Source organism: Pelobates fuscus, chromosome 3 (genome assembly GCF_036172605.1).
Source record: "Pelobates fuscus isolate aPelFus1 chromosome 3, aPelFus1.pri, whole genome shotgun sequence".
Taxonomy (NCBI): domain Eukaryota; kingdom Metazoa; phylum Chordata; class Amphibia; order Anura; family Pelobatidae; genus Pelobates; species Pelobates fuscus.
This window is the reverse complement of record NC_086319.1, coordinates 201,844,286-201,868,752: the sequence shown is the minus strand read 5'-3', so window position 1 is coordinate 201,868,752 and position 24,467 is coordinate 201,844,286. Positions and strand designations below refer to the sequence as shown.

General features: G+C 43.7%; 1 protein-coding gene across 2 annotated transcripts in view; it reads right to left on the bottom strand.

The window, feature by feature from the left end:
- MGAT4B (alpha-1,3-mannosyl-glycoprotein 4-beta-N-acetylglucosaminyltransferase B) overlaps positions 1 to 24,467 on the bottom strand; it is a 399,376-nt gene that overhangs the window by 212,918 nt on the left and 161,991 nt on the right. For both annotated transcript variants that reach the window (XR_010090437.1, XM_063447906.1), the window contains exon 5: positions 747 to 793. Coding sequence is in view for 1 of the 2 variants with exons in the window: in XM_063447906.1 (XP_063303976.1) it covers positions 747 to 793 (47 nt within the window). In the remaining variant the exon portion in view is untranslated. The remainder of the gene's footprint in view (positions 1 to 746; positions 794 to 24,467) is intronic.

The following is a 24,467-nucleotide window of genomic DNA, read 5'->3' as shown; positions in this document are numbered from 1 at the left end:
AGGCGTTTTTGGGCTCTTTTCCGAGGTGGTCTATTTATTAAAAAGCTGCTTTTTAATAAAAGTTACTATATCACTGATGGCTCATCAACCAAATGGATATACAAAGAAAATCAATGTAGTCCTTCAAGACCTAATTTTTAGATAGGTTATGGTAATTTTAGAAGTTCCTCTTAACAGTGAACCCATTATGGGCATCCCATAATTCTCTGATAACCATCCATCATGGGCATTTTGGCAGAAGCTGCCCATCACATTACATCATACACTTTCAGCTCTTTAAGTGAACCCTTAGGCAGAAGGGAGATCCTTTCGTACTTATGTTAAAGTCTCAGTGAGGCAGAGAGGTTTATCGGGAATAGAAAGTCACAAATGTACACATTACTCAGACTTGATAGGACAAAGTAAAATGCTACGTGGTCCTTTATAACCTAAACCTATTTCGATACCAGCACAAGCTGTGTGTTAACTAGGAGCTTTGAAAATGGATACAGTGAAAAACAACTAATTTTAATTACATTTGTACACATTTCCCTAAAGATTTCAAGCAAGAAAATGTAGCAATATTTGTTTCATATTTTCTTTTTCTTCTATCGCTTCAATTTGTTCTATTTGATAATTATTGAACAAATGGAAGCGGTAGAAAAAAATAAATAAAAAGTGAAAAATCAAGAGTAGAGCACAAAATATTCTACAAGCTAGTTAACATATTATATACATATAATATTCCTAAAACTAAAGAAACTTACATGCTTTTGATGTTTTCTGCCACTGATGTTGCATACTGGGCATCAGTCTGCAGGAAAAAGGAGAAAAATTAAGATGGAAAAATAATTCACAATTTTGAGTAAAATGACAGGCATTGCGTTCCCTATCCCTAGACCCACTACATGTAAGTAACCAGAGTACTGGAAACTGGTCAAATTCAATCATAATGTTACTAGAGCTCTACAAATGTTATGTTTTCATGTGACTGAAGGAAAAAAACAAGTTCTTTGATGTGTTTTCAAAGGGTGTCTAGCTCAGGAATCGCTTAACAGCAGGTTTTGCAGATGTCCTTATGAAGATGTAAAGGGCAGTCAAAATGGTTGAGCTCCAGTACCAATAACCTGGTATACTTGATACTTGGATAGAAGAAGTAGCATGGCACACAGCATATGGCAACAATGAATTACCTGCATGGGAAACGGATTGTTTTGTTTGATTCAGAGTACAGGTATGTTCAAGTTATGCACAAGTTTTTAGTTTGAGGTGGGTACAGAAATATGAATGTGTTAACCAATATTTTAGATTCGGTGTCTACTTGTGAATTAAACAATGACCCTCCCGCATGATTGGTTGTAAAATGGGATCTTTCCCCAACTAGGAAATATCTCATAGTAAATGCTATTGAACCTTCACTGAGATGAGATGTGCAACATAGGAAAGGAGACACCGTATTATTTAGTATTTTTTCACATTCAGGTGATCGGTGCCACCACCATCCCATAATGCCTTACATACATATATACACGATATTCCAATATCTGCCTCTGTGTTTGTGCATGTTCTGGACTGCATGTAGGGAGTCATGCAACATTTACATTACATGCCAGTTTGTGCCAGGACACCCTTGTATTTCATGGGGGGACCAGGCCACAAGGAAGAAAATAATTAAAATCAAAACACAGATCTAATATGGTCAACTATGATCCAACTTTTACCATAGCCTTTTCCCTATAAAGCGATAGTTCCTCTTAAGAGTAATTAAGTATGACAGACATGCCACCTTGCTAATAAAACCTGAAAGCCAAGACTTTAGTTTGCTCATCTGTTTTCAGTAAGCCATCATCTAGGGGCCACTCTGACACTATACACATTGCTGTATAGATAGGCTTCCAGATATTTCTATTCGTGGAGACAAAGACAACTTATTTTTTAGTGGTTATGGTGTTGGTTTGCTATCCCTGAACTTCTCCATTGAGTTATCCAAATAAATGTATATGTGAGCAATGTATATGCTTACGCACACCATGCAAGTCAGTCTCCTATACTTGCAGAAAGTTCTAAATGCACACAAGGTGCAGTTTACTGAGCAGCTCAAGGTTTTGGAAGGCATATTGGGTAAACTAGCCTTTTCACACACTGACTCCAGTGTGTCAGGAAGAGGAATAAAATCCAGACATTTTCGAAAAGGATAAAAAAAAAAAAAAAAAAAAACTTCATTAATACATTTTACAAGTTATTTTGAAACAATATGCTTCATTTAACAATCTTCTTGTGATTTAATGTTTTATATATAGCCTGCTACATAAAGAAACATTGAAGGGCTAGGAAAACATAGCTGCATTCATAACACTATAGTGTATCTGTCCCAAGTCATGTAAAAGCCCTTCCCTTTATTCCAGTGGTTCCCAACCCAGTCCTCAAGTACCCCCTTACCAGTTCAGGAATTAGAGATTACCCTGTTGTGTCTAAAGTGTGTTTATTTTTTTTCTAAAACCACCTTAAACACAACAGGGTAATCCCTAAATCCTAGACTTTTAGGCGGTACTTGAGGACTGGGTTGGGAACCACTGCTTTATTCAATACAAATTAATTTAAACTGCTTTCCTCGATGGCACATCCCACCCACCCCACCCACACCCCTTGGACCGAGGGTTATCCCGGTCCACACTGGAGGAATCCGAAGCAGTTGCTCAGGTGGAAGTTAGGTGATCCCAACCTATGATATTTATATTGCATTCTGACCCTAGAATAGCTGCCGAGCAGACGCCTTCTCCACAAACCACGCAGCTGGGCCTGCAGGCCACCTTGTTAACTCGGCTATGGGCCACACAGCTACACTGCCTGACTACCTCAGTCGACAACCTACAACAGCAGGAGAGGGGCTTTCGGCTACCTTCAAAACAAACTAAGGCACTCAGGGCTGATACCTGCAGCTGCTTTGCTGGGCCTCGATCCTGGAGCAGGAGAGGAGGAGAATTCCACCTCATAGCCTAACACCAGGGCATCAAACCTGGGACTCTAATGCTGGTTCACAGGACAGCCAGATCTGTGGGTGCAAGATGCAGGCTCGAGCAGTGACCTGGAGCTGGTCGGTGGTGCACAGGGTGCTGGACTTATGCTGAGACTTTATGTTTATTGCATCGGAACAGGCCGGAGGTTGGAGTGGGATGAGAGGCCATAGAGGGGGGATGGATTGTATATGTGTCCTCACCTGCATTTTCTTAAATAACTACACTATTCTTACAACATCTCTAGTTTCATTGTGGGCTCTAGTGGTTTTATTAGTTGTGTTTTCCTTTCCTAACTACTCATGAGCTTAAATGTTGTAACTTAGATTTTGCTTGAATTTAGCTTTCCACCTATCCTTACTTTAAAATGCAGATGCATAGTTAGGGGTATGCCACGTACTTAATACTGTCAACGCGTATGCTACCATCTATCTCAGCTACTTGATAGCACAAATGTTTCAGCAACTAGAGCGTACCCTAATGTATTATGACATATTTTCGCCAATGCCTACTGTGTTTTCACCCCGTTACAAAACATATATGATGACATTGATCCTATGTCTCTGCACAAGAAAAATAAAAAATCTAAAAAAAAGAGATACATAAAGAAACCTGTATTATGGGAAACAGAAATGCCGTCTCGGGTACTAAAGAATGAATAAATCACTTAACCTTTTGGTCTTTCTTGAGAGGTCTCCAGAACAACTCTATGGCATTCTTTTCCAATGACAATACACACAAATGCAGTTCACAAACAAACATAAAAAATTCCATAAGTATTTTTTTTTCATTTTTCCCTCTCCATTTGTTGATCCCTTGACATAAAGCATAATGTCTCAATTTTATATTCTGACCGATTTTTCTGTATTATTCATGGCCCTTGCTGCCAGCGACAGAAAATAATAGTGTTACAGAACAAAACAAAAATCTACTAAAAAAAGACATTTGACACATATTGCTGAAGACAGGAAGCCTGCTTCTCATTCCAACTCGTTTAAAAAGTCCCTGAAGTGAAAAGAGAATTTACTGCAATACTGGCAGGGAAAGCCCCAAATACTTCAGTCTTGTGATATATTTGCTCAGCTATATTTACAAAGGAAAACACAAGAGAAGACATGCATTCATCTTTAGCTGACATTCCCTGGAGGTTGGGAAACCTGTCCCTAACAGATCAAATGATGGATTGAAAGGTCAGGAAGTGGTTTAACTGTGTGGGAGGAGACAACATTAGGAAGATATTTCAACTAAATAAATGTAACCGCTATTTCAACATAATATTAGGGAAGCACTAAGGCAATCTTTTTCTAAGTGGTGAGCCATCATATTCTGATTTGGCTCATTTTCTTTTCATTTTACGTTTTACACGGTTTCTCACATATACACTCTTCAATTGTGGATTTGGGAAATGGTGTGGAGCCAAAAAACAGCATTTCAAAGAAAAAGAAACACAGCAATTAACCCCTTATATAAACACATTTTTACAGCAATTTTTAGTACCGAGATATTTTCCATCCAATTGCACCTTAGCAGTAAACGCCACACAACAGGTGGTTCCATGAGGATTTAGAGATCTAACGTTTACGTTATCTCCCTGTCCACACTACACTGAGGCTAATCACACATGATTTACTGTTAAAGTTGGAATGGATGGCAGTACTTCACAGAGCTGACAGCTCAGCAGAGCTAGAGGAACAGGCAGGTTGGAAAGTATACACAAGTGCAGGCTAAGGAGAGACACACAAGTTGGTTAAAGAAATATACAAAGCTGGGTAGGGGAGCACAAAAGGGAGTACACGTATTAAAAAAAATGTATGCGCTACACAAATCCCGTGATGTTCAGCCAGACCCTAAAGTATTACTAGAGAGTGAGGAATACAAAATATGTATTCCTGCCACTATAGTCCCCCTTAAATTAAACTAAATATTTTTTACTTACCTTTTTATCCCAGGAATGCAACTCACTTGGTGCAGCTGCCTGCAGCTTCTCCTGTGATATCATCCTGCAGGTAAAGCTTCTTAAAGAAGCCTCATGAAAAAGCATTGGCTCAAGCTCCTCTGCTCAAATGCTCACTGTGAGAAGCACAAGAGCCTCTAGTGGCTAAAATGACAGGGGTGCTGCACCCAGAGATTAAATGGTTTTGGTGCTTATAGTGTCCCTTTTAAAAAGGCTGAACATCATGAGAATTACATTTCACACGCATCTGCTAGACACGAGCTTAATATGTTGAGAACAATAATTCCAATATTACTTATCATGCAGCCAGCTTAAAGGCCTGGCTGAATATCTCAAGAATGGTAGGGAAAGGAGTCACTACTAAATTTTGCACAGAGCAACGGAAGCCCTGTTAATTATAATCTGCATTTTAATTTGAGTATTAATACCATTTTCTCTGAGTGCTGTATTAACGTGAACAAGTTATTATCTCAGCACAGATGGACCACAACATATTTAATTTGAAAGCTTGTGTAAACAGGTCAACTGAGGTTGCAGACTTATTCAAAATAAATATTTGCACTTGGTGACAAAGTGCAAATGTCCTTGCAAACTAATAGATCCAAAACACCTGCTGGAGTCCTAAAAATAAATAAATAAATAATAATATGATAAAAAGAGCACTCAACTTCAGGCCACATAGTGCATAAAAAAAACCTTCACTTCACCAACGGCAATGGGAGTTACAGCACTAGAAAAATGTAGAATGTATGAACCATATGTTCTCTGTTCAGTTTCAGAATAAAATTGGTGTTAAAGAGACACTAAAGTCCCCAAAACAACTTCAGTTTAATGAAGCAGTTTTGGTGTATAGCTCATGCACCAGTCTCGCTGCTCAATTTTCTGCCTTTTATGAGTCAAATCACTTTGTTTGTGCAGCCCTAGTCACAACTCCCTGCATGTGACGTGCACAGACTTCCTAAACACTTCATGTAAAGAGTCATCTAATGTTTACACATCCTTTATTGCTAATTATGTTTAAATTAGAATTTCCTATCTCCCGCTTTGTTGACAGCTGCTACACCCTGCAGGTCCCTCCTGTTCAGTTTACAGAGCAGGAGATAAAAACTTTTAAAGTAAGTTACATCTGATTGAAAATTAAACAATTTGTTAGTTACATCTGATTGAAAATTAAACAATTTGTTTTCATGCAGGCTGTGTCAGTCACAACCAGGGTAGGTGTGGCTAGGGCTGCATAAACAAAAGCAAAAGAGATTTAAAGGGACACTTCAGGCACCCAGACCACTTCTGCCCATTGGAGTGGTCTGGGTGCCAACTCCCACTACTCCTAACCCTGCAAGTGTAATTATTGCAGTTTTTTATAAACTGCAATAATTACCTTGCAGGGTTAACTCCACCTCTAGTGGCTGTCTACTAGATTATTTGTGCTAGAGCGTCGCTGGACATCGTCACACTGTGAGGATCTCCAGCGTCGCTCATTTCCTCATAGGAGACCTAATAAGCATGCGCGGCAATATTAGGTCTCCTCGGCCGGTGGGTGGGATCAGTCTCGCCCACTGGCCGACTGAGTCAGTAGGAGGAGCGGCACGGAGGAGGCGGCAGCGATGAGGGACATCGTCGCTGCCTCAGGTAAGTGACTGAAGGGGTTTTCACCCCTTCAGCAACTGGGGATTGGGGGGTGGGAGGGAGAGGGAACCTGCAGTGCCAGGAAAACGGATTGTTTTCCTCCTGGTACTGGAGTTTCCCTTTAACTCCTAAATGACAGAATTGAGCATAGAGACTTCAGAGGCGTGGTCTATACGCCAAAACTGCTTCATTAAGCTAAAGTTGTTTTGGTGACTATAGTGTCCCTTTAACCTTAAAAGTACAATGTGACTTGTGATGATATAACGGGCTTCTCTAGATTTAAGCTCCTTCAAGCAGGGTCCTCATTAATCTATATTGTTGTAAGTTAGCACTATATAAGTGTTAATAATAATAATAATGGAGAAGGTCATTATGTAGGAATGTGAAAGCTGAGCTTGCCTGTTTCATTGATTAGCATTTGCAACAGGGGTCCATTCGTTTTTTTCTTGTCACTGACCAGGTTTTGAATTCTAACTCTACTCCAATACATTTGGAACACCAAGTGGCCAATTACATGTATCATTAGTTTTTTTTTTTTGTTTGTTTGTTTGTTTTATGTCCAAAGAATTCTTGGAGTAGTAAAAGGCTGTCTGGGCATCATGGGAAGTGAAGTATGCACTTCTGCGGTGCCAAGGGTATCAAGCAATGGATTGGTAGTTTCTTCTCACAACTGTCATACCCATATTTCTCCACTATCCTCATGCTAAATAGGACGTTTATACATCACAGCACATGTGATATAGTTGAGGATTAGATTAAAGGCTACCTGTAACGCGCTTGGTAACTGCTTAGTATAGGAATGGAGTGACTGACATCACTCTGCTCAGATGTTGGCATGCTAAACAAAGCCATTGTGTCAGTGTCAAAAACTGCCTGTTTTCTTTCTCTCTATTCCTACTTACCTAGCCGGTGAATCCAGCATGGGCCGCAAAAACAAAAACCCATAGCTGACAAAAGTCTGTTGAGCCAAGACATCGGGCATCTATTTCAGAGCTCACAAAAGGATGCATGGGACACCATGGAGCTCCTTGACAAGGGTTTATTCTACTCCTCAGAGGATCTGTCCCTTGGCACGGTAGAGGAGGCCTCACTCGATATGATGTCTCTATCAGAAGACCAGGAACCAGTCACTGCCGTTTAGCTGAAAGCAATGATTGACGAACTCCGCACAAACATCGCAAGTGACATGGCCCATTTTAAGAAGGCTGTTGAATGCGCTACTACCAAAATAACCCACGCACTCATGCACAGCGCTCATGATTCCAGGCTGACTGTGGTGAAAAAGAGGATGGTTGAACTGCAGCAGCATCGGCAAAGGTCCAATAGCAGGTACAGCCCTAATATCAGTAGAGTACCAGTGTCACTGGTGTTTGCAGACCTACCTGACTTTGTCTGGTGATTTATGGCGTCCGTTCTACCTCCTAAGCACACCAAAGCTGTGAAATTAGATGGCATATTCCACCTTCCAAGGCCAGTGGGTGCACCACCCTCCACTGCTCCAGATCTAATCCTCTAATTGCAGTCCTTACAGTACAAGGCCTTACTCCAGGCGGCTCTATGGGGAAGACCCAGATTTCCTTTGAGAGAGCTGCACTACTGCTCTTCTGCACCTCACGAGGAACATTCTGACTTGGCGCCAGTCTTTATGACCACTACAACAAACGCTGTGGGCAAAGGACATTCCATACTATTGGAGCTAACCACAAACTATTCTGTTCACATCATAAGGCACAACTTATTGTGCAGAACCTACCAGGAATTGGAAGAACTCAAGTAGAGCTGCAGGGACAGGCCTGTTCCGCATAGATCCAGTGAGGATCCAGGAATTCACACACTGAGCAACGCCGGCTACTTCCTCCTCCAGAGCTGGGACCTGACTGAGTGACCAGCGACCTCATGGAGGCAGTTGTACCCCAGTTTACAGAGTTCCTACACAGCTAGAGGCTCACGTATAGCTACAACCGAAGAGCACATCTTTTGTCTTTGATTTTATTGTTGGTTATTTTTTATTAATTTGTTTTAAATATCTTCACCACAGACTCAACTCATGTTTTATCAAATGTTCTTTCTTCTTTACTATTAAGTATGTGGGGAAAATTTTCAGCCCACTGTTTAGCTCAGGTTTATAACAGTGACCTGGTTAAACAGGCACGCTACTCATGGTTTTTTAATTTTTTTTTTAACACACTTCCAGGTCTTCAGGTCATAGTAGTTAATCCTTATGGGACACACACTTCTGTTATTATAGAGTACACTGCTCAAAAAAATAAAGAGATTACAAAAATAACATCCTAGATCTGAATTAATTAAATATTCTTCTGAAATACTTTGTTCTTTACATAGTTGAATGTGCTGACAACAAAATCACACAAAAATTAAAGCATAGAAATAAAAATGTTCAACCCATGGAGTTCTGGATTTGGAGTCACACTCAAAATTAAAGTGGAAAAACACACTACAGGCTGATCCAACTTTGATGTAATGTCCTTAAAACAAGTCAAAATGAGGCTCAGTAGTGTGTGTGGCCTCCACGTGCCTATATGACCTCCCTACAACGCCTGTGCATGCTCCTGATGAGGTGGCGGATGGTCTCCTGAGGGATCTCCTCCCAGACCTGGACTAAAGCATCTGCCAACTCCTGGACAGTCTGTGGTGCAACGTGACGTTGGTGGATGGAGCGAGACATGATGTCCCAGATGTGCTCAATTGGATTCAGGTCTGGGGAACAGACGGCCAGTCCATGGCATCAATGCCTTCGTCTTGCAGGAACTGCTGACACACTCCAGCCACATGAGGTCTAGCATTGTCTTGCATTAGGAGGAACCCAGAGCGAACCGCACCAGCATATGGTCTCACAAGGGGTCTGAGGATCTCATCTCTGTACCTAATGCCAGTCAGGCTACCTCTGGCGAGCACATGGAGGGCTGTGCGGCTCCCCCAAAGAAATGCCACCCTACACCATTACTGACCCCCACTGTCAAACCGGTTATGCTGGAGGATGATGCAGGCAGCAGAACGTTCTCCACGGCGTCTCCAGACTCTGTCACGTCTGTCACATGTGCTCAGTGTGAACCTGCTTTCATCTGTGAAGAGCACAGGGCGCCAGTGGCGAATTTGCCAATCTTGGTGTTCTCTAGCAAATGCCAAACGTCCTGCACGGTGTTGGTCTGTAAGCACAACACCCACCTGTGGACGTCGGGCCCTCATGAAGTCTGTTTCTGACCATTTGAGCAGACGCATGCACATTTGTGGCCTGCTGGAGGTCATTTTGCAGGACTCTGGCAGTGCTCCTCCTGTTCCTCCACGCACAAAGGCGGAGGTAGCGGTCCTGCTGCTGGGTTGTTGCCCTCCTACGGCCTCCTTCACATCTCCTGATGTACTGGCCTGTCTCCTGGAAGCGCCTCCATGGTCTGGACATTACGCTGACAGACACAGCAAACCTTCTTGCCACAGCTCGCATTGATGTGCCATCCTGGATGAGCTGCACTACCTGAACCACTTGTGTGGGTTGTAGATTCCGTCTCATGCTACCACTAGAGTGAAAGCACCGCCAGCATTCAAAAGTGACCAAAACATCAGCCAGGAAGCATAGGAACTGAGAAGTGGTCTGTAGTCACCACCTGCAGAACCACTCCTTTATTGGGAGTGTCTTGCTAATTGCCTATAATTTCCACCTGTTGTCTATCCCATTTGCACAACAGCATGTGAAATTGATTGTCACTCAGTGTTGCTTCCTAAGTGGACAGTTTGATTTCACAGAAGTGGGATTGACTTGGAGTTACATTGTATTGTTTAAGTCTTCCCTTTGATTTTTTGAGCAGTGTATTTATTTTCTTTTATAATTAACCCTCACTCCACATCATTTAGCAGGGAACTAGTGTAAACATCACCATATTTCCATTTTTGACTACTTTGATGTCATGATTATGCTGAAGTTTTACTCTGTTCTACATTGCTTGCTTGTCTATATTGTACTTCCGTATGAAGTAATAATAAAGAATTCAAAAAACAAAATGTGCAGGTTCACTTTAAAAATGTGTTTAAATTTTCACTGAAAGAGACTATAGCCTCTACTACATGATCAGAAATTATATTCCTGAAGAGAAATGGAACTTCAAAAAAGCCTCCAATTTCTGTTAAGTTTATACAATGGTGCCAAATGTAATACTAATAAGATATTTTTTGTTGTCGTTAACAGTAACACTTTACAGCTTTCCAGTTAAAGATCAGCCAGACTAAATGAGGTCTATGACAGACTCCACCTTATGATTATGTAACAAGAGACTGCACTAGATTAATTCCCAGGAGCACTCTATTTCTAGGGAACTAGGCAACCTCATTGTTATCTGTCCTAGATTGCAAACGGTTTCCTCCTTTTCCGACGAAGGACACAGAGGTACAAACACAGGAAGAGACTGTTCAGAATATATCATGATGTAAAAAATTAAATCTACTGTGACAGCTATTACTAGGCTATAAACTCATAATCTTGGGGTATTCTAGCTTCTTCTTAGCATATGAAACAGGATGTATAATTTATTTTAGAGTTTACAATATTACTTTCTTAACAGTAAAGTGAAAACTATGACAGGGTTATGTCTGTATATGGAGAGAAGATGGGGTAGATTTATAAGAATTGGCACTTGCCATCTGAAAATCTCTTTCTATAAACCTCAATAAAACAATACAGCTAATAGATTTCAATGTAACCATGCTTTAATAAGTTTTCCATGCTTTAATAAGTTTTGATTGAATCATCACTTGAATATCTGCCAGTTCTTCCATGTAGAAGCAGCCATATTTGAACTTCAGTCCAATTCGTAAACCATTAGTGACAGAAAATGATTAAAGTGTCTGTCACCCCACCACTGCAGTAAAGGTTGTATTTTGTAAATATAGAATCAGTCCACTAAAATTCCAACCCAGTCAAGAGATATACAGAGACCATTATCTCGCAGGATCCTCCATAGAGCTCAATGCTGTACTCTTAAGCACGCTGAAGCACCAGGAGCTGAAGAAGACCGGCCAAAGAACATGTGATGTCAGCTGATATTCATACATAATGTCAATCACTCTGAATATGCCCTAGGCCTCTAATTCCCAAGGTTACAGAAAATTGTTTAATTGTATTTTTATGAAAGTATTAAGCAATGCACCCCCTAGCTGGCAGTCAGACAACCGGTCATGTTACTTCTTGTTTTTTTTTTTTTAATTTTTTAGCTTAGTGGAGCACCTGCCTTGCATAGACTTCTCACTGAGCTGCATTGGGAAGTCTGTAATTGGACAGCCACAGAGGCTGTAGACAAGAGATCTCAAGCTTTTGCAAGCTGTCTTAGATATCCCCCAATAAAAAAAAAAAAAAAAAAACAATTAAATGCATGTGTGTTTTAATTTGATTTGGGGTTTATATACTAAACAGTGATAAAAAAAATATTTTTTTCTTTGGGCAATGGAGTGTCCCTTTAAAGGGACACTATAGTCACCTGAACAACTTTAGCTTAATGAGGCAGTTTTGGTGTATAGAACATGCCCCTGCAGCCTCACTGCTCAATCCTCTGCCATTTAGGAGTTAAATCCCTTTGTTTATGAACCCTAGTCACACCTCCCTGCATGTGACTTGCACAGCCTTCCATAAACACTTCCTGTAAAGAGAGCCCTATTTAGGCTTTCCTTGCAAGTTCTGTTTAATTAAGATTTTCTTATCCTCTGCTATGTGAATAGCTTGCTAGACCCTGCAAGAGCCTCCTGTATGTGATTAAAGTTCAATTTAGAGATTGAGATACAATTATTTAAGGTAAATTACATCTGTTTGAAAGTGAAACCAGTTTTTTTTTCATGCAGGCTCTGTCAATCATAGCCAAGGGAGGTGTGGCTAGGGCTGCATAAACAGAAACAAAGTGATTTAACTCCTAAATGACAGTGAATTGAGCAGTGAAATTGCAGGGGAATGATCTATACACTAAAACTGCTTTATTTAGCTAAAGTAATTTAGGTGACTATAGTGTTCCTTTAAGTAACTGCACCCTGGGATTTTAGCAATTACATCAGACTGTCAGCAAGCAAATAAACACATCCAAGCCCTAATGATATTCAAGGATTCAACATGTTCATTAAATCTCTGGAACTTAATCAACTGGGAATCCACCTCTTGTATGCCATAGTCCTTGCTTCTTATACTACCTTCCAAATACTGGAAATTAGATAAAAATAAATATGTACCACATTTAAAGGGAAACTCTGATCTATGCATATATTTAAGCAAGATGAAGTGATTATAGTGCTTAGAGTGACCCGTTTAAGAACTTCACCAAACAGTCTCTTATTTGCCACCAGTCACCATTAACTGCCTAAAGAATGAACCGATGATGTCAAAGACCACTGCCGGCCTGATCAGCTTTCAGGCAACAGTGAGTGTAAATCTGTTTTATCTGCAAAGATAATATTTTACACCCAGGGCCGGCGCGTCCATAAGGCGGCACAGGCGGCCGCCTTAGGGTGCACCGGCCCGGGGGCGCAAATGATCGGGTGACCGGAAGGAGGGAAGCGCACAGCTCCCCTCTCCTGCCGGTCACTTCTTGTAGCGTGGCCGAGCGCCAACTGAAGTTCCACGGACTGTTTGGAGGGGGCGGGGATATGAACACGTCATATCCCTGCTCCCTCTGTAGCACACAGCACGGCTGGCGCCCAGCAGGGGCAGAGCTACCACCGGCCCCCTTCTAATCAGCATGGGAGGACTTCCTCCCAAGAAGACTGGAGCACGAGAGCAGGAGAAGGCATAGAGTAGGGGGGCTGGGCAGGACCAGCTCCTCCAACTCCCAACTACCTCAGGCAGCACTTTGGATCCCAGGTAAGCCACCCTCCTGAACCGGTCTGTCAGTGTGTCTGTGTGTGTGTATATGTCTGTCTGTCAGTGTGTCTGTGTGTGTGTATATGTCTGTCTGTCAGTGTGTATGTGTGTGTGTATATGTCTGTCTGTCAGTGTGTGTGTGTATGTCTGTCTGTCAGTGTGTCTGTGTGTGTATATGTCTGTCTGTCAGGGTGTCTGTGTGTGTATATGTCTGTCTGTCAGTGTGTGTGTGTGTGTGTATATGTCTGCCTGTCAGTGTGTGTGTGTATGTCTCTGTCAGTGTGTCTGTGTGTATATATGTCTGTGTCAGTGTGTGTGTATATATGTCTGTCAGTGTGTGTATATGTATGTCTGTCAGTGTGTATATATGTCTGTCTGCGTGTATATATGTCTGTCTGTGTGTGTATATATGTCTGTCTGTGTGTGTATATATGTCTGTCTGTGTGTGTATATATGTCTGTCTGTGTGTGTATATATGTCTGTCTGTGTGTGTATATATGTCTGTCTGTCAGTGTGTGTGTATATGTCTGTCTGTCAGTGTGTGTATATATGTCTGTCTGTCAGTGTGTGTGTGTGTATATGTCTGTCAGTTTGTGTGTATATGTCTGTCAGTTTGTGTGTATATGTCTGTCTGTGTGTGTGTGTGTGTATCTATATGTCTGTCAGTGTGTGTGTATGTCTGTCTGTGTGTCTTTGTGTATGTCTATCATTGTGTATGTGTGTATCTGTATGTCTGTATGTCTATCATTGTGTATGTGTGTATCTGTATGTCTGTATGTCAGTGTGTGTTTATCTGTATGTCTGTCAGTGTATCAGTTTGTGTATATGTGTATCTGCATGTGTGTCAGTGTGTGTATCTTTGTGTATGTGTATCACAGTGTGTGCGTGTGGGGCAGTGTATGTGTATATGTGCATATATCTCAGCATTCAAACACCAACACTACACACAAATAAAACACCTGCATGCAAACGTCAACACAACATACAAACACACCCCTGCATTCAAATGTCAACACTTCATACAAACACACCTCTGTATCAGACACCAAAATTATATATAAACACACACCTGCGTTCAAAAACCAACACTACACATAAATGCATGCTTGCATTCAAACGCTACATTCAAACACACCCCTACAATCATACAAACATACTCCATACAAACACATGCTTACAGTCAAACACACAAATACTGCTCCGTGCTAAATACAATCCTGCAAGCATGGGGAATCGGTAGAGCCCCAGTTTTCAAAGCATTGTTGAAGTTGCACGACAGATGGGGATCTTTTAGCCATCCTGTGTACATACACAGACTGTCATACAGAGACATACAGTCTGTATGTCTCTGTATGACTGTCTGTGTATGTATTCAAAAGGAATAAACGCAGGCAACACTCCAATAGTAAGGATGGTATATTTATTGATAGGTGAACCACCCCAAAGAAAGTGCGACGTTTCGGCTCAGCAGAGCCTTATTGCATGAGCTGAAACGTCACAATTTCTATGGGGTGGTTCACCTACCAATAAATATACCATCCTTACTATTGGAGTGTTGCCTGCGTTTATTCCTTTTGAATACATACACAGACAGTCATACAGAGACATACAGACTGTATGTCTCTGTATGACAGTCTGTGTATGTACACAGGATGGCTAAAAGATCCCCATCTGTCGTGCAACTTCAACAATGCTTTGAAAGCTGGGGCTCTACCGATTCCCCATGCTTGCAGGATTGTATTTAGCACGGAGTAGTATTTGTGTGTTTGACTGTGTGTTTGACTGTGTGTAGACCAAGTACCAATCATTTTAAATTATAGTGAAGATGCCAAGCAAATCAAGCATATTATCAACAGACATTGGCGGATCCTTAAATCAGATCCGAATCTGAAGGAAATTATTGGTGACAAGCCACGTATTATCTATAGAGGGGCAAAAAACTTAAAGCAACATCTAACTACAAGCTTCATTAGGGACAAAGGGGAAGGAAAAAACTTCTTTGGACTGGAAAAGGGTTTTTATCCATGTAAGTCCTGCTCAGCTTGTAAGAAAACAATATTTGGCAAACAAAAACAGACAGAATTCACTTCCCACTCTACTAATCGAATATTTAAAATCCATCAGGTTCTAACATGTAACTCCACTAATGTCATATACCTCCTCTGGTGCCCATGTGGTCTGCAATACATTGGAATGACCACCAGAGCATTTAAAACCAGGGTTGCGGAACATGTGGGCAATATCCAGAGGGGGTATATGAAGCATAGTGTATCGGCACACTTCACTGAGAAACATGGCGGTGATCCTTCTTTACTGTCATACACTGTCATCTTCAAGAAATTTAAGAATTGGAGGGGTGATAATAATGTCAAAGAGCTAGCGAAGATAGAGGGCAAGTGGATTTTCAATGTTAATACCCTATCCCCGAAGGGATTGAATTTAGATTTTGAGTTTATACATTTTTTATAGAATCCATACATATTTTTTAGAATTTATTTTATTTGAATTACCAGGTTTAGACGGCTATACTTGCTTTCTGTCTAATTGCTATCTAAATGTGAGGTTTCTGTGGTTACACATTGCATTGTTTAATGTATGTAATTAAATAGTTTTTCTAAGAATACATTGCTCTATTTTCACTTTAAACACAAAGAGATTGATGTTAGTTAAGATAATACTTGTATTGTGTATGCCATTCATAGATTATATTTTTAATCTTTATTTTTCTTATTTCGTTATGATATTCTGCAAATATGGAGGTTAAGGTTGCTATGGGGACTCAATCATAACAATTAAGAGCAACCAACATCCTGAACGCCGCGTTTCAGCGTGCGTTCCAGCCGGCCGAAAAACCGGAAGTGACGTCACCCGCCAAACCGGAAGTGACGCGACGCCGGTACGAAATTGAATCCAGGTGAACGGGACAGATAGGACTTATAAAAGAAGACCCAACAGAACATGAAGACAAGCACTGGAGGAAGGCTGTTAGCCGAAACGCGTCTGCTTCAATCTTCTGCATATTTATATGTGTTATTTTATGTGTATTTTTGACACTCTGGGCTACAAATAAGATAGGGGTAAGTGGAACTCCAATTTTGCTATATATACTATTGTCCGCTTTGGGTTCCACCCCCATAGTGCCCATTAGTGCCTATACTTTTTTTTATAAATTTTTATACAATAAATATATTTTGCACCTAAATTTTGGAGTCTCATCTATCTGGATCACCTGGATCGTTAGCCAGTATTGGCACCCCTGAGCCTGTTTTACAGAGCCTGGCACGGCTCTGGAGAATGTGAGTGAGAGTCACATATTTATCTATTACACATTTTTTATTATACAGTTTGCACTATGTTGTCTTTTATTTTTTCTCTATTTTAGTTTATACCCAAATCCAGTTCTATGCTGTTTGTATTAAAGTCCAGTCCCATATTGGTCCTATATTGGTAATATTACAAATTTCTGCTGTGATCACATTGGGGAGGTGTATATACTGGTATATGTTTCTTTTAATTGTATTATGTAAATCTGGTGCATAAGGGAAGCACTAGGGTACCGGTTACACCATTTATTGTATATTTTCACCATATACAGAACTGTCAAAATTTCAGTGAAACGCCTACGCACTATCTTCTGTTTGTTACCTGTATTTCTGTGTGTGCCTGTGTCTGTATGAATGTATGTCTGTTTGTACGACAATGTACCTGTGTGTGTAGCTTGTATGACTGTGTTTGTTTGATTGTGTGCCTTTTATGACTGTGTGTCTGTATATCTTTGTGACTGTGTGCCTGAATAATTAGGTCTGTGTGCTTGTATGGTTGTGTGTCTGTATGTTTGTGTATTTGTGCATGTATGTATGTTTGCCTGTATCTATGTCTATGTGGGAGAAAAAGAGAGATAGATAGGGGCTGGGGGGAAGAAAGACAGAAAGGGGCTGGCGGGGAAGTAAGAAATACGTAAGAGGGGTTGTAGGGCACAAAGGGGCCAAAGGGGTAAGTCATTCAAGAGAGTGGGTATGCAACACTAATGGGGGTAAAAAATTCAAAAGGGGGCTACGAGACACAGAGGTGAAGATGCATTGTTTATTTTTATTTGGCGGGGGGGGGGGGGGGGGGGCATGGGGTGTCAAAATGCCTGTGTAGTCAAAAATCCTAGCACTGGCCCTGTTTACACCCACCAAAAGAAAATAACATTTATTACATCACATACTATTTCAATATAATAATATCAAGTTGTCTTTCGAGGAACAAAGTATTTAGATTTATCTAGTTTCTCTATCATTCTAAAGCTAGTTACTGGAGCCCTATGATACAAGCAGTGAATCTTTATATATAGAATTGCAGATGTACCAGGACTGAGATAATGTTTTTTCACTCTTTTTGTGAGTCAGTGTTCTACTGAGTGCCTTCATGGTCACCTAACAATACATTTGAGCAGCTGTGCCTTTTGAGTGACCCTGTCCAAAATAAAACACACACATAAAAGTTAGACTTTATCACTGTTTACCAGAACAATGCCTGGCTTGGCAGTATATCCTCAATTGGGATATCTTAGCACAGAACTGCTTTAATCACCGTAACCACCTTTATTATAATACATAGCGTTTCCATACAACAACATCAAGGTTTTCTACCAAGTAGGAAATATTAATATTTAACTACATTGTCTAGCAATATAGAGATAGCTTGTACTTGAAACCTTATGATATGACACGGAGCACTCACAGTATGAATGGAGAGTGAGAACAGGAGCCTGGCACAGCAGATCCTCCCAAGCTGGTGCAGAAAAACGGCAATGGGGGGGCGTGGTTTGGCCGCGACTGAAGATGGCCGCTTAGAGAAAGAGCTCCGACCCACGCAGCAGCTATAGCGGGCTTACACATCAGCACGGCACGGATATGGGGCGCACTAAACGCAGAGGTCATAGAAGCTACATTGCAAACGCTGTTCCGCGACATACTGGGACCAGATGCACCAGACTCCATAACGTTTGACAGGGCGCACAGGGCGAATAGAGCACGCACGTCTGATAACATGCCAAGAGACATTATATGTTGCCTGCACTCCTACAAACTGAAGGAGAAAATAATGAACAAGGCCCGCGCAAGACCCACCTGGCGATTCAATGGCGCAGAAGTAGCTCTATACCAAGACCTGTCTCCCCTTACGCTAGAGGCCCGCAGGGCCCTGAGACCCATCACTGCGCTACTCAGAAATAGAGGGATCCCGTACAAATGGGGTTTCCCCTTTATGCTTTTGGCCAGACATCACGACGACTGGTTCCCGCTACGTTGGCCAGAGGAGGTGCCCAGGTTCCTACAGCGCCTCAACCTTCCACCTACGGAGGTCACCGACTGGATACTGGGGCCAATGGACCAGAGGCAAGGAATCCACACCCCGAGCCAGCATCGCAGGAGGCGAGACATCACACCAAGGCGCCCACAGGCCCGCAGGCAACTGATACCCACAGACCCGGAGGAATAAGGTTGTGTCCCTCTCCTAATCTCACCAGGCAAGAAAGACCGACCACGACGAGCACAACATACCACGGCCTGCAGATGACCACTGAAGCCAACGCTATCCCGTGTACTGCAGAAGACAGATAAGTACTGTACGCACATACACACATTTGTGGGAACTTTTGCATGACCAAGTATCGCAACACATTCCTAGCATACCCCTGGGGACGGGAGGCTATCCCGAGTTGATTGGGGAGGGGGGCCTGATGGGGGTGGTACGCGACACTGGGCTTGCTCGTGGGTTGGGGCCCTTGCAAGGACTATCCCACATGTGTACATAGAACACGAACTGTATCGCTATATAAGACTACTGGTTAATTACGAGACTCTTGAACTCCTGAAATAATATGGTTCCACTGATGCTACAAATGCGATTTGGTCATGCCATAACATTAATTTAACCGCTACCTGCAGCTCTAATTGTGAGATGGATGGAGGGAGGTGGGAGGCGAATAAGGGGACACGTACCTATACATAGTTCTTGTTTTGTTGTTAATGTAATGCAGGGCTGTGGCGGGTGGGATGGCTCTAGAGGTGGGAGTTTGGCTGGGTTACTGTTGTGCTCTAGGGCTATGGAGGAGGTGAGAGGAAAGTAGGGAGTTACACTGGGACTAAAACTATGACTCTATCGGTAGCACATGGTCTCGGGGGTGGGGGGGATGCGGGTGGGTTTGGCGGGGCGGGGAGGTGGGGGGTCCATGGGAGGTACTGAGGAGTGACGTTATCTAGTGGCTATAACGCATTAGAGAGGGAAATGTGTATCCCTTGCACTGCACAATAAACGTAAATCGGGAAGTTTGCACACATGGCTGACAGACATGCACATACCCAGGGCGCCTTGTACCTCCCCCCCCCCCCCCCCCCCCCCGCAGACGGTTGGCCCCGCTCATGACTCTTGAACCAGGGGAACCGGGACGGGGACCGCTGTGGGAGACGGGAGAACCCGGGATGCACTCCCCATGTAGCTGACCCAGCCCGCTGAAACCCACGACCCGAGCTAACCTAAAACAGCAATGGGCTACTCACCCTGACATAGGGAAGGACCAGCTGCCACTCGCACCGCACAAACCTCCTGAATGTTAACCCATACCCCCATAAGACGTGACCGTACAGATAGACATTCTCATTTTCATTGAACTAGCCATTGATTTAAAATTAGTAACAAGTGGGACACGGACATCCCTCTGAGAGATCCACACACTATTACACCACTAGACACAGACTCTGCTGCCTACCTGGCAGTGACACTGGGCTTCATCGGCCTCACCACCACCCCGACTCATACCTGTGTAGACCAAATTACTGGGGGACCCAACACCGCGGCTGCCCTAGCTTGCGAGGGGACGGTACGGTCTTGTTATCCACCCAGCTACACAGGACCCCCCCGTATTGTGGGGATAATTCTATTTCTTGTTGACGTCACACCATTGAGCACTCGCACCGGGGGCCTCCTGGGACGGACTGAATTGGGCGTGGACCGAGCCGCCCCCATCTCGTGGGAATTTTAACTTACGAGGGCTATACCCTCCCTCTTCCTTAACTGTACTTGTATTCCTTCTCCCCCCCCCCCTCTCCTACCGGCAGTTGAAGTGCGCACGGGCTACTGGACTTGGAACACCTAAAAGCGACCACAGAAGCACCAGCGACCTCGCCCACACTCGCCCCATGGCATACACAGCGGCACCTCTACATGTTCTGACGCAGAACTGCCGGGGCCTTAACACGCCTGAGAAGCGCACACACCTCCTAAGAGAACTTCACCGCAGACGGATCTCCGTGGCAATGCTACAAGAAACACACCTCAAATCTTCCGATACCCACAGACTGAAGGACAGAGATTACCCAGTCAATTACCATAGCACTCACCCTGAAGCTCGAAAAGTAGGAGTTGCGATACTGATGGCCGCGAATCTTACATTCACTCTGCTGGACCAAAAGGCAGACCCCAACGGTAGGTTCCTTTTTATCAAAGGCACGATTGCGGGAAGGAAATACACCTTCGCCTCTATCTATGCGCCAAACGCAAAACAGGCAATGTTCTTGTGCAAAACATTCCGCCAACTGGCAATATTTGCGGAAGGTTCGCTCATCATAGGGGGGGACTTCAACGCACCGCTTGACCCGTTGATGGATTCCTCGACTGGACACAGCAGCATACCACAAACCGCGATTAGGGCTATAAAGAAGACCATGCGAGACTTGAGATTAGTGGATGCGTGGCGGACCATACACCGGACAACCCGGGACTATACACACTACTCAGCCATACACAGGAGATACTCGCGCATTGACTATGTCCTTATACAACAGGAGGGCCTACAATACTTACAGTCAGCTACAATCACACCGACACCATGGTCAGACCACGGCGCAGTGTCCATGAAGTTGGACTCCCCGCTGTTCAGGCCCACTAAGACAACGTGGAGGCTAAATGAGTCGCTCCTGTCGGACCCGGAAGTGCAGGCACTCTTGACAGAACAGCTCACCAACTACTTCAGTGAAAACGACACGGAGGATGTATCGAAGGTGACGATATGGGAAGCACACAAGAGTGTACTTCGAGGCCATCTCATACGGATTGCTTCTCGTAAAAAGAGGGAATCGCAACAACATATGCTGGATCTCACCGACCGGATCTCCCGACTTGAAGCACAACACAAGCGATCGCAACTAGAAGAGCATTATCGCTCACTCCTGGATGCTCGCAGACAATTGGCGGAACTGGTAGCTAGCAAACATCATAGGGCGACGCAACGATCCAAGGCCTTCTTCTACATCCATGCCAACAAAGGTGGGAGACTCCTAGCCCGCATGATCCGACCCCAACAAGCCAGGGCGCAAGTACACGAACTACGGAAGACTGACGGCACACTTACACAATACCCGGAGGCAATTGCCACTGAATTCTGTAAATATTACCAACAATTATATAACTCCACGCAGTCACCCCCAGATGCCCGTGGAGCAGCACTACAAGACGCGACAACGCGCTACTTACAAGGATTTCAACCTGATGCCTTAACATCAGAAGAAGCGGAACTACTAGAGGTCCCGATCACCACGGAAGAGGTTCAAGCGGCGATTAAGGCAGCGAAGAAAGGGAAGGCTCCGGGACCAGACGGGTTCTCGGCGGGATACTATAAGCTATTCAGAGATATTCTGACTCCACACCTAATGGCAGCCCTCAACCGACTCCAACAAGGGGATAAATTCCACCAGGAAACACTAGCAGCTACCATCACGGTGATCCCCAAACCCGGCAAAAACCCTGAAAACTGCGGTAGCTACCGACCGATCTCGCTTCTTAACGCGGATGTGAAGCTCTTCACCAAGATCCTTGCCACCAGACTACAACAGTATGTACCGCGCTTAATACATCCAGATCAAACTGGATTTGTACCGGGAAGGGAAGCCAGAGATTGCACACTCCGAGCATTTTCCATACAAGCACTAGCCCTTAGAGAGAAATCGGGCCTACTAATGCTCTCAACGGACGCCAAAAAGGCTTTTGATAGGATGAATTGGGACTTCATGATGGCGACATTACGTAAAGTGGGACTAGGAAGTGGGATGGTGACTTGGATAGAGGCGCTTTATACAGACCCCAGCGCCCGAGTGAGGGTGAATGGCGCGCTTACGGACGCCTTCGCCATTCACCATGGCACTCGGCAGGGCTGCCCATTATCGCCACTCCTGTTTGCCATCACGCTGGAACCATTTTTGGATAGGGTGAGACATACGCCAGAGATCATAGGATTTAGGCATGGGAACCAGGAACATAAGGTAGCTGCATATGCAGACGACATGCTCTTCTTTGTGAACGACCCAGCTAAATCCTTGCCGGCCCTGATGCAAGAATTTGACGCATATGGCCAGTTGTCGGGGCTGAAGCTTAACTTAACTAAATGCGAATTATTAGATGTCTCGACTACGACGACTATAGGAGAGCAAATCAAACGCAAATATCCCTTCCATTGGTGCCAAGACCAGATGCGATACCTGGGAATCTGGATGCCCAGAAACCCGAAAGAACTGTATGCCAGGAACTACACCCCCCTTTTGCACACAATACTAAACGACCTTAAGAGTTGGAACTACGATCACATATCCTGGCAGGGACGTATATCGGTGATTAAGATGAACATTCTCCCACGGCTGCTCTACTACTTCCACACCATTCCCTGGCACGTTCCACCAGAATTTTTTACGTCTCTTAAGTCGGCGGCGATAAAATATGTCTGGAAGGGAGAAAGGGCACGGCTCAGTTTTGACAAGCTATGCCTACCTAAGAATTGGGGGGGCCTGGCCCTACCGGATATCCGCAAATACTTCCATGCCGCGGTACTGCAGCGGATCAGGGACTGGCATACAGCGTCTGATAACAAACTATGGGTGGCACTAGATAGAGAAGGCATGAACAAAGCCCTTTACAGGCTCACATGGCAAGGCTCGGCGGATGTAACATCGAAACTGGGCGCTGAATCACCCATCACACAAACGCTAAAGACGTGGTCTCTCATAAGACGAAACCTACGTATCTCCCCACAACCGAGCCCCCTGATACCGATAACTCATAACTCGGAGATAGGTGGAGGGCTGCACCGATCTTCCTGGCCAATAGAGGGAAACAACGATTATGTCCCGATATACGAGGTCCTAGGCAACTCTGGAATACGGAGCATTCGGGAATGGAGTGGAACACCGCATCCGACGCTAATGCACAGATTTCACTACGCTCAATTACGGCATTTTTATTATAACCTCCCCAACAGGGTAGCATTACATAGAGAACAGACGTGGTTCGAACGCCTCTGCATGACCGGCTCCGACGCGGACGGCAGAGTCTCAGTCATCTACCAACAGCTTATAACAGGAGATCGCACACAAAACACGGCGTTCAAGAGAAGATGGGAAGAGTTGACGGATAGGACGTTCACTGAAGCACAGTGGGAACAGATACTAATATTACAACACAAAAGCTCCATAAGTACCAACTACCAGGAGGTCAACTTTAAGCTACTCTCCCACTGGTATAGGACTCCATCTCTACTACACAGGATATTCCCAGGTACTACGGACACCTGTTGGAGATGCGAAACCCACACGGGCACAATAAGACACATCTGGTGGGATTGCGCAAAGATTAAGCCATTTTGGGAAGATATACAAAGGGAAATGACAACCATCCTGGGAGACCTACCTGACTTCAACATAGAAATGGCCCTACTGCATCACACGGAAGGCTCAATAGCCCAATACAAGCGATCGATAATTCGACACCTACTGAATGCGGCAAAGGCATCCATACCTGCTAAATGGAAACAGACCCAACCACCGACTGTGACAGAATGGCTTCAGAGGGTAGAAGACATACACACGACCGAGGCACGATACGCAGAACTGCTCGGACGGAGCACCAAACACGTCGCCACCTGGACCCCGTGGTATGTATACCTCTCTCGACCGGGAGCAGGAGGAACATAACGCACACCATTGTACACAGGGTCCAGGGATGCCCGGGCGCACGT